Source organism: Scylla paramamosain, chromosome 2 (genome assembly GCF_035594125.1).
Source record: "Scylla paramamosain isolate STU-SP2022 chromosome 2, ASM3559412v1, whole genome shotgun sequence".
In the NCBI taxonomy this organism is placed as follows: Eukaryota; Metazoa; Arthropoda; class Malacostraca; order Decapoda; family Portunidae; genus Scylla; species Scylla paramamosain.
Genome location: NC_087152.1, coordinates 15,095,001 through 15,105,477, shown reverse-complemented (window position 1 = coordinate 15,105,477; position 10,477 = coordinate 15,095,001). Strand labels below are relative to the sequence as shown.

Sequence of the window (10,477 nt, the reverse complement as noted above, 5' to 3'; positions counted from 1 at the left end):
CCTACGGTCATAGGTGAATCACGGCTGGCTGGGCTGGTCGCCCAGTCAGCCGTTCCTCTACGGAAAGAGCTCAGAGCTCACAGTGACCGATCTTTGGGTAGGATTGAGACCACCGGGACAGCGAGGTCACAGCCCCTCGGGATACATCCCCTACCGTACTTGCTGCTAGGTGAACGGGGGCTACACATTCAGAGGCTCGCCCAATTGCCTCGCCGCGCCCGGGATTCGAACCCGGGGCTTCTTGGTTGTGAACCAAGTGTGCTAACCACTATACTACACGGTGTGTGTGTGTGTGTGTGTGTGTGTGTGTGTGTGTGTGTGTGTGCTGATTTCTACAAGCAGTTCCAATTTTAAGTGTAGAAAACTCACGGAACAGTGTTCTAGGCACCACAAGACAGTGGCGGATGAGTGAGCCGCGGCACGGGGCGGAGCCACTTTATATGATGCAGAAAGAGAGAGAGAGAGAGAGAGAGAGAGAGAGAGAGAGAGAGAGAGAGAGAGAGAGAGAATGTGTGTGTGTGTGTGTGTGTGTGTGTGTGTGTGTGTACACGCCCGTGACCAAGCACATCACACAGTGTTAAAACGCGAATATGAAAATTAAAAAAAAGTGAGAAAATTTACACAAAAGAATAATAGTAAAACACGTAGATATACGCACACACACACACACACACACACACACACACACACACACACACACACTTCATTCAAACGTAGCGAGAGTTATGATGCCAGTATTAACAATAGCAATAGTAGTAATAATAATAATAATTATTACTATTACTATGATCAATATTTATTATTATTATTATTATTATTATTATTATTATTATTATTATTATTATTATTATTATTATTATTATTATTATTATTATTATTATTATTATTATTATTATTATTATTATTATTATTATTATTATCATTATTATTATTATCATTATTATTATTATTATTATTATTATTATTATCATTATGATTATTATTATTATTATTATTACTATTATTATTATTATTATCATTATTATCATAATGATAGTAATAATAGCAATAAGAACAAGAAAACGATAAAGAAGAAGAAAGAGGAGGAGAAGGAAAAGAAGAAGAATTGCAATACTAATAATAATACTAAGAACAAAAAACAACAACAGCAGCAATAACAAAACCAATAACATAATAAAACAAGTACTTATTGAAGCATGAAATCAGTCAATTGTTTATTTTCATAAGAAATAACATTCATAGCAATAACATTATTTTCAACACGCACACTCGAGTCGTCCATGTAGGCTGAGGCTCAGATTTAAAGGAGTTAGCGAGGCAATACTGCAGCGAGTACCACTTCCAGGCAGAGCATTACCAAACCGACGTTCAGGCCAACCGTTAGCACTACCATCATGGCCTGAGAGAGAAAGCGATTCAGTCTTGTTATCCTTGTCCATCATGTTATTAGCCGAGGACTGTTGCAGTTTCCCTGCTAACGTAACAGTGTCACAGCTAGATATATAATCAGAGTATATCTTATTTATGTTTTCAAGATTGTTACTTTATTCGTGAAATAGCACTTCTCTTCCTATATGTCTTACCTTCCTTTTCTTATCGAGACCGACACGTTTATGGCTACAAGCAGGCATTGCATCTTGTGTTATTCCCTGCTTAATTCTAATTCAGTCTCAGATTTATTTCGATTGATTTTACTGATCAGTACATTTTTTATTTTTTTTTCTTGTGCTAACAACTTTCATCCCCCGAGATTTTCACCATCGTCAATCTTTCCCATAGTCAATACCTATTAGCTGGCTAAAAAGTGTACTAATATATTATTTGTCAAAAATTTGTTGAAAAATATTTGTATAACGGATATAATTTAAAAAACGGAGACTTTATATTTCTGCCCGGAATTATGCCAAGTCTTTTTTCCAACTAGCCAATAACTCCAGATTGCACCACTGCCATTTCAGTTATTTCTAAAGCTGAACTCTTCACTTAAACTTTTTGCAAAAACACTACCTTGGATGATTCAGGATTTGTTCCTCCCTCTCCTCTATCCTCCGACTACATCATACTACCCATTAAGATTATTCGCAGTGATGTTTTCTATGCCCTCGCTAGCCTTAAGCCTCGGAAGCCTTATGGACCTGATGGGGTCCTTTCTATTATTCTCCGAAAATGTGTCTCCCTGCTTGCACTTTCCCTAGTCAAACTCTTCCAACTTTGTCTATCAATACCTACCTCTCCTTCTTGCTGGAAGCCTGCCTTCATTCAGCCTGTTCTTTAAAAAATGTGACTGTTCTAATACCTCAAACTATCGTCCTGTTGCTTTAATTTCCTGCCTCTTTAAAGTTTTCTAATCTATCTTCAACAGAAAGATTCTTGAACATCTATCACATCACAGCCTGCTATAGGTTTTGTCGAAGCCGCTTTACTGGTGATCTGGGTTTCTTTACTGAGTCTTGGTCATCCTCTTTTAGTGATTTTGGTTAAACTTTTGATAGAGTGTGGCACAATGCTTTGATTTCCAAAATATCCTCCTACTGCTTCTATCATTCTCTCGCTGTAACTTCATCTCAAGTTTCCTTTCTAACCTTTCTATCGTTTTTGTGGTAGACGGGCACTGTTCTTCTAAATAAATTAATATTGGTGTTTTTAAGGATTCTGTCCTATCACCCACGCCCTTCTTATTATTCATCAATGATCTTCTAAACCAAACTTCTTGTCCTATCCACTCCTACCCTAATGATACCACAGTGCATTTTTCTGCGTCTTTTCGTAGACGTCCTGATTTCTGACATCTCTAAAATTTCTGATTGGGGTAGACAAATTTGGTATTGTTCAATGCCTCAAAACTCAATTCCTCCATCTATCAGTTCGACACAACCTTTCAGATAATTATCCCCTTTTCTTCAGTGACACTCAACTGTCCCCCTCTTTTAGACTAGATATCCTCGGTCTGATCTTTTACTTATAATCTAAACTAGAAACTTCACATCTTCTCTTCACATCTTCTCATTAGCTAAAACAACGTTTATGAAGTTAGTCATTCTGAGTCGTCTCCGCCAGTTTTTCTCACCACCACAGCTGCTAACTTTATACAAGGGCCTTATTTGTCCACGAATGGAGTGTTTCACATGTATGAGACGGTTCCTCTCATACTGCTCTTTTTAGACAGGGTGGAATCAAAAGCTTTTCTTCTTACCAACTTATGTCCTCTATCTGTCTTCATCCTTTTTTTCTCATCGCCGCAATATTGCATCTCTCGCTATCTTCTACTGCTTTTTTTAATGTTAACTGCTCCTCTCATCTTGCTAGCTGCATTCCTCCCCTCCTCCTGCGGCTTTGCTGCCCAAGACTTCCTTTTTTTTCTGTATTTCCTCCTTCCCATGACTTTAACTCTTTCAAGAGGGAGGTTTCAAGAAACTCATCCTTTAATCTTTGACGACCCCTTTTGACTCTTTTCCGGGACCGTCACTTCAGTGGGCCAAGACGTTGCTGATTAGCTCTATTTGAACACAAGTGCGATACCAAGAAGCATCATACTCAACCTGTCCAGACATGAGATCGATGAACACCCCCACCTGAATCGCTATCACTAGAGTCTTAACGAATCGCAACAAGACGCATTACCCAGCACTGCCTGAGTGAAAGGGACGAGCTGACGGTGATCTTGGTTGGCTCTCGCTCACATGAACTGGAGTTTTGAGCAGCGTCCAGTCTCCAATAGTTGTAAAGTCCAGCTTCTATCATGGACATTATCCTGCAATAGAGATAATTTATAACACAGTCCAGCTGAATCAACCTTAACGATATTTCATGAGAAAAATTTACAGAAAATCGCATCCACATATTCATTTTAAGAATGTTCACAGAGGGATTAAACATACGTAAGCATCAGAGAAAATTGTATTCCTCGTGAGAGACAGTGGTCCGCATTCTCAAAGGATTCAGCGTCTTATTCCAACAATTTCTGAGAAGCTTTCCTGGAACTGACTGTATGTATCAAGGGTGTTTAAACGATTTAAGTATAATGGAGATTCTGTATCATAAGAGAGAGAAAGCTTCATGAGAACACAACGACACACCTCTACGGCCTTTAAACATAGGAGTAGTCGTTATGAGAGACCAAATTGTATAAGAATGCAGGCTCGTAAACAATTCTGGATTCTATGAAATTATATACTTATATTCCTCACCGCATGTTGATCGCTGGGATGAGGGGACTGTCCTTCTGACTGATCAGAGCAAAAGGGTGAGCCATTATACTCTCAGATCCCATGTAGAAGTCACACCGCCCTGAAAGACTCGAATTTGTACTGCTCTCGTATGTATGACTGTTTTTTTTTTTTTTTTCCATAATGGGTGAGAAAGACGATAATTCTTTTTACAAAAAACATGTGTGTGTTTAATAATTCCACTGACCCACCTGTACGAGAGAAGTGGTTGATTCTCAGGACCGTTATTATTGTGTCGTAGTCAATTATCACTTTCTTGTGGTCTATAATATCATTCAGGATGCTGTCGTACTCCACTGGATGCAAAAACTTAAGGCGCCCTTGTTTCTCACTCTCCTTCACCTCGTGCAAGATTCCAGAGGTGGAATCCTGACAGGGACACATTTATAGACTTAAGTCAAAAGAAATAATACATATATATATATATATATATATATATATATATATATATATATATATATATATATATATATATATATATATATATATATATATATATATATATATATATATATATATATATATATATATATATATATATATATATATATATATATATATATATATATATACAGGGAGTCCCATAAGTTTCCATACATAGGAAAAAAAAATTTTTGGCGTCACCTATTTTTCCTTCGTCTCAAGATAGCTCATACACCAAACTGTCTGCTAAGGAAGTAAGCAGGATGATAATCAGAGGAACAGAAAGGTGGAGGTGTGGCAGAATGAAATGCCTGGGGTGTCCGGAGCCCGTGTTCGCTGCCAGACGTGCGTGGCATCACCACCCACTTGCAACCCGCCGGTGCCCAACGCATTATTTCCTAAGTCTGGAAGACTAGTTGCCAATCACTCTTGAACACGTTAGATTTGTTAGGCTAAGTTAGTCTAGGATAAGCTTCAGTTAGGGTTAAACTCTCATGAATAAAATAATATGATTATAGAAAAGAAATACTGTGTTAAAAACCATATGTATGGAAAGTTATGGGACACCCTATATATCTAAAATAATAATAATGAAAAAATAAATTAATGATAAATGATAATAATAATAATAATAATAATAATAATAATAATAATAATAATAATAATAATAATAATAATGATGATAATAATAATAAAAATAATAATAATAATAATAATAATAATAATAATAATAATAATAATAATAATAATAATAATAATAATAATCTGTTTAGCAATTTTATAACCTTGCAGCTGAAAATCAACATGTTACATATCAACTTACATACTAACATAGATATTACACCTTAAACATACATTAAGGCAAAAGAAGTGCCTTACAGTTTGATACTTTGGCTGCTAGATAGCGCCTATGAACCTAGTCGACTAGTTCCGTGATGGTGAAGCACCCAATGAACAGGGGTTACACTATAAGGAAATCCACCCACAGAACTTTGACCTGGCCCGGGACTCGAACCCTGAGCCTACCGATTGTGACTCGGACGCCCTACCCACTGCTTCACCAGACCGCGCGCATGTGTGTGTGTGTGTGTGTGTGGTTACATACCATAACCGCTTGCATGGTGGCACCTTGTTTATACCAGACCATGACCACCGAGGGATCATCCACCACGTCCCTGAGGGTCTGGTAGGGCTGGGGCAGGTGTCTCACAGCCAGCAGCGACATAAGGTTGCCCTCATAGCTGCGCGTCAGCACCATGGTCATCAGCATCCACACGCCCAGCACCACGCGCTGCCACCACCACCCGCTGCCACCCAAAGACACGGCTGCCGGCCAAAGACAGCCACACCATTCAGCAGGATGCCGACTTGTTATCATTAATATAATATTGAATATGAAGACTGGCTGGAAATTATTCTTGCAAAGCCATTGATGTATAATATTTGCTTGCCACTTTCACGTATTCACTTATTCATCATCAGGATGGGGACGGGGCTGATACGCTTTTCTACATATGAACAAGAACAATTTATATCATTCCTTAAACGAATGATGAAGTTCTCACACTGGCGTAGCATAATGCTGGTAAAAGAGAGATTTTTCGAGGTTAGTTCATACGGGGAGAACTTGTATGAGAGAAGGAAGGAAGCGAGCTCCAGCAGGAGGAGGAAGGCGAGCACCATCGCCCACACCCAGGGGCCGAGGGGCAGCAAAAAACCCCATGGATCTATTTCGGGAGTCTCCCGGCCAGCGAAAACCTTGACAGACATGTACTCAACCGGCCAAGTGAAATCAACGGCTTCGTACCTGGCGGCGTTGATAGCGAAAGGTCCCAAAGCCATATTCACTTCCTGTAACACGTCACCAGAGACATTACTGATTCATCCCGTTTTTTTTTTTTTTTTCATTATTTCTACCCCATCTTCTCCCGCTACCCAAATCCTGTCTTGAAAATTAACAAAACCATTACACAGACAGTGTGTGCGTGACAAGCAGTACCTCCCTGTGGACTTGCCCCACCATGCCGATCACAGAACCGTTCTTGAGCTTCATTCCCCACACACCATCTGGTGGCCTACGGAACGTGCACCTGGTTGGATGCAGGCAAGAAACAAACACTGTTATCAGAGTTCTTCCACAATATTTCAAGTAGCATAATTGTTTAAATATTTTAACTATTCATTTTGTCAGTTTCTTGGTGCCGTTAAGGAAGTCTCTCGTGAGGTATTCATTCTAGTTCAAACGACTGTTTTGTTTTTTTCTTTTAGTCAAACGGGAGAAGGGGAGTTAAAGAAGGAAAGGACAGAGAAATTAGTTAACTCAAGAAAAACGTAACAACGCGAAAGCAAAGAATAGATTATACATTTGCTACATTATGTAGAGATATTTTAACTACAAAAGATTTGCTGAAAAGAATGTCATGTATAGAGTAGAAAAACTTTGGTGTTACTGAAGTAACAGCAAATAGGTTAAAAATATCAGAAAAAAAAAAAAAACATTTCATTCAGTGATTCAGATAGAGGGTTGCTCATTATTCTATAAGAACAGGGAAGAAAGTAGAAGAGGCGGCGTAGCACTTAAAGTAAGTGGTACAATCCAATGTTGTGTTAACAGTAGCATAATAATAAATAACACACTGGATATGCGATTATATCAAGAAAGGAACATAATGTTATTAGGCTTAACGTATAGACCACCAAACACTACAAAAGAAAGTTCTATTCTTCTATAGCAGGAGACAAATAGCTCAGGCAGATGTAATCAAGTATGTGTGTTGGGATTCTAATTTTAGGAACATCGACTGAAACCTGATAATGGGGAATAGTGATATAGAGGACGTTATAAATTTAGTCCAAAGCATCTTTTAAAAGCAGGTAATCTTGCAAGACACAAGAAGAAATAATTCGGTTCTAACAAATAAATATAAAGCAGTCACACACTTGGAAATTAGAAAAAAAAAAGTTACTTAATAGTGATCTTTGCGAAATTAGGTTCAGTTTGCAATAGGAAGAAACATCAAGAAGTAGAAACAAACAAAATACCTGACTTAAAGAGCAGATTTTGACTGAGTAGGATATTACTTCAGCGGACCGTGAAGTTGATTGTAGTTAGTAAGAGACTGATTTTCAAAGACTGGTAGATGAGTGGAATAAATTAAGTAGCAAAGATGTTAGTGTATAGTCGTTACGGAGCTTTAAAATAAGATTAGATGAATTTATGGGGGAAAATGATGGGTAAAAAAAAAGTAAGTAGGTATGTTTCATACAGGAACTGGCACGTGTTACACTTATGGTTTCTTCCAGCTTTCTAATGTTCTTATGCCGTTAAGCTTAGTCGGCTTACGAGAAGTTAAGTCCTTGTGCCAGATACTCAATGACGGTGATCATGTAGCCCTTAAACACTGGCCTTTCACCGCCTGGGGCCGTCGGGTCTGGAACCATCACTACTGTGTTCCTGTCGTTAGGTTCCATCGTCACTATCAAACTTGTTTCCTTAGAAAACCTGTAAAGAAAACGGAAAAATGAAAAGAAAAACTATAGATAAACATGTTTCGAATAATTTCCGAAATTTTCTTTCAATTTTGAAATCTTAGCAAAACTACAGAGAGAGAGAGAGAGAGAGACGTAAATGTTTAATATACTTCCTCCACCTAAACAGTAGGAAGATACATAAGAAATTAAAAATTCAGAGTAGATTATTTAACAGTTACGGAGAAACTCTGAAAGCACGAGGACTTACAATGAAACTGAACGTTAATAATTTTTTGTTGTGCAATACTAATGCACAAATCAACCCCAGTAAGTCTCTGACAGGTGTATTTCTCGAAGAGCAGAAGAGTACGTCTCACGAATTATTTGTCAAAATTTTAAAGGAAATTATCGCACCCCTCTAGTAGAGTGTGTTTCCATCTACGTATATACTTATACACAACATTCTAAGATGCATTAAACAATAAACACTGTCACTCACTTGTTAAATTTATCCCAGAACAGCGGCTGACTCAATTGCAGACCGTGGCCTACCGTCCAAGACGCTCTCCACAACACTGCGTCTCTGGGACTTTGGAAAGGCAGTACTGCCTTCACGGAGGCCCTTAAGAAACATTGACATGTTTAGTTGTGCTTATGAACATCCCAATACATACCAGCAAAGTTGTGTTCAATACAAGCTGACAACAAATTCAGCAGAGCTTCCACACAGACACACCCACACACCTGCTCACCCCTGCCGTGCCATCCACCAGCAGCAGGAGGGAGTTGGTAAGGGCGAGAGTCTGGTGGAGCGGGTGGAGGCGGTGCGGCGCGCGGCGGGTCACCACAATAAGCCTAGTTGCCCACACCAGCAGGCGACCCTCACGGGCCTGTTGGGCGAAGGAGGCCAGGAAGACTGGGTCGTCACTCACCACCACCACCACGACCATCCACGACGTCACCCGCACCTGCCCGTTAGGAAACGGCCCAGGTCAAGAAATAAGAATGAAACACTTTAATACTGACAATAACAAAGAAATTCAAAACGTTCTGTCACACGAAAACTTACTTTACGAGCGCGTGTGACCACCTGAACGAGCTGTGACCCATAAGAGGGTGTCTCAAACATCGCCACGCCCCTTGAGGTTCCGAGCAACGTCTGGACGTCTCTCTGAAAAATTTGTTTCTTGTCTCTCATTGACCCTACGTGCAAAGAACAGCTTTACAAAATCAATATGATTGAAAAAGAAAAGTTTATTCAAAGCCACACCGAGGAACTGGTTTCAGTTATGACGATGAGAGAGGCATGACTTAATGATGACGCCTGAAGCACCTCCATCACCGAGAAGACCGCACCTGCCTCCCAGCTGTCCGCCTCAGCTGTGCGCGGATAACAACACAGTTGTTAATATATCATTTGAAGTTATTACATGTGTAAAGAAAATGTGCTTGAGATGTACAGGAAAGATTTTTTGTCTAAAAAGATTTATTTATGATAGTTATCCCACTTACTCTTCAACAGAGCTGTCGATGCCAGAGAGACACAGGACACCAAGATCCAAAAATACAACAACGCTGCCACCATCATATCGCTGCTGGCGGATGGAATGTAGCATTCTGTTGGGTAAATGAGACGCTGGGAAGTATTTTCAGACAAGTATTTTATTATCAAAATAAGTTAAATCAGTAAATAGCCACAGAGTAATATTTAATCTCTTAACAGAAAATACTTTTCTCTATAAATGGATGTCTGAAGGACGCTATTAACGAGAAATTCAAGAAATATTTCTACTCCACTAGGAAGATTTCAAGATGACATATTAGTTTAACATGAATTACATAATGGAATTCGAAAAGATACGTGATTTTTTTTTTTTTTATTCTCAAAGCTAATTCAATTGTATTTTCTTGTTGCCGTTCGCACTCCTTAGAGTCTACTTTCTACACTCTTTGTCTGCTTGTATAACCTCTGGGAATTCATGCCTTTCAAAGCATTATACCTTCTTTCAATAACTTTTTATATAAGATTTTGAAACGTGACGCAACAAATTACTCCAAACGAAAACCCAGTTCAAGGATGGTTCATTCACTTCAATAGACACTCCCTACTGTACACGGGTATGCACTTCTGGTGGTGATGGCGTCTGTCCTCGCACTGGAGACGACTCCATTATCTTCCCTGCTTGCAACAGGGAACAGGCGTTGCTGCCGAACCCCAATTGTCGTTAAGATGCGTCCATTTTGATGCCACCAGGTCAACCAGCGCCGCACGGTCTGTGGGCTTCTGCCAGAACGCCGCGCGATTGATCGCATTGACATGCCCGCAGACCACAGCCACAGGAAGGTCAACCGCTCGT

At 39.3% G+C, this 10,477-nt stretch overlaps 2 protein-coding genes across 3 annotated transcripts in view; both read right to left on the bottom strand.

The window, feature by feature from the left end:
- Positions 1 to 1,201: 1,201 nt before the first annotated feature.
- On the bottom strand, positions 1,202 to 6,027 carry LOC135110959 (ionotropic receptor 93a-like). The gene is made up of 5 exons (XM_064023678.1): positions 5,755 to 6,027; positions 4,418 to 4,595; positions 4,188 to 4,287; positions 3,622 to 3,751; positions 1,202 to 1,399 (listed from the first exon to the last, which is right to left on the bottom strand). The coding sequence occupies exons 1-5, from the start codon at positions 6,025 to 6,027 to the stop codon at positions 1,310 to 1,312; spliced, it is 771 nt and encodes a 256-aa protein (XP_063879748.1). The 3' UTR covers positions 1,202 to 1,309.
- An 86-nt stretch (positions 6,028 to 6,113) lies between these two features.
- Positions 6,114 to 10,477, bottom strand: part of LOC135110947 (glutamate receptor ionotropic, kainate 4-like) — a 4,466-nt gene continuing 102 nt past the window's right edge. The window contains exons 1-7 of one of the 2 annotated variants that reach the window (XM_064023668.1): positions 9,633 to 10,477; positions 9,391 to 9,500; positions 8,865 to 9,291; positions 8,620 to 8,742; positions 7,993 to 8,151; positions 6,649 to 6,739; positions 6,114 to 6,500 (exon numbers count right to left, since the gene is read on the bottom strand). The exon at positions 9,633 to 10,477 is cut by the window's right edge and continues 102 nt beyond it. In XM_064023668.1, the coding sequence (XP_063879738.1) occupies positions 6,114 to 6,500; positions 6,649 to 6,739; positions 7,993 to 8,151; positions 8,620 to 8,742; positions 8,865 to 9,070 (966 nt within the window). In that variant the 5' untranslated portion in view covers positions 9,071 to 9,291; positions 9,391 to 9,500; positions 9,633 to 10,477. Of the gene's footprint in view, positions 6,501 to 6,648; positions 6,740 to 7,992; positions 8,152 to 8,619; positions 8,743 to 8,864; positions 9,501 to 9,632 lie in introns of both variants that reach the window. The other variant, XM_064023664.1, reaches the window with a different exon arrangement.

Bases quoted from the DNA above. Each gene is read 5' to 3' on its own strand.
- LOC135110959 (XM_064023678.1), bottom strand. From the start codon at position 6,027: ATGATAACAAGTCGGCATCCTGCTGAATGGTGTGGCTGTCTTTGGCCG. The intron at 4,288-4,417 runs GTGGGTCAGTGG...CGAGTCTTTCAG, and splicing joins CAACCACTTCTCTCGTACAG to GGCGGTGTGACTTCTACATG. The intron at 1,400-3,621 runs GTAATGCGTCTT...TTTCTCTCTCAG, and splicing joins TTTCACTCAGGCAGTGCTGG to GCCATGATGGTAGTGCTAAC.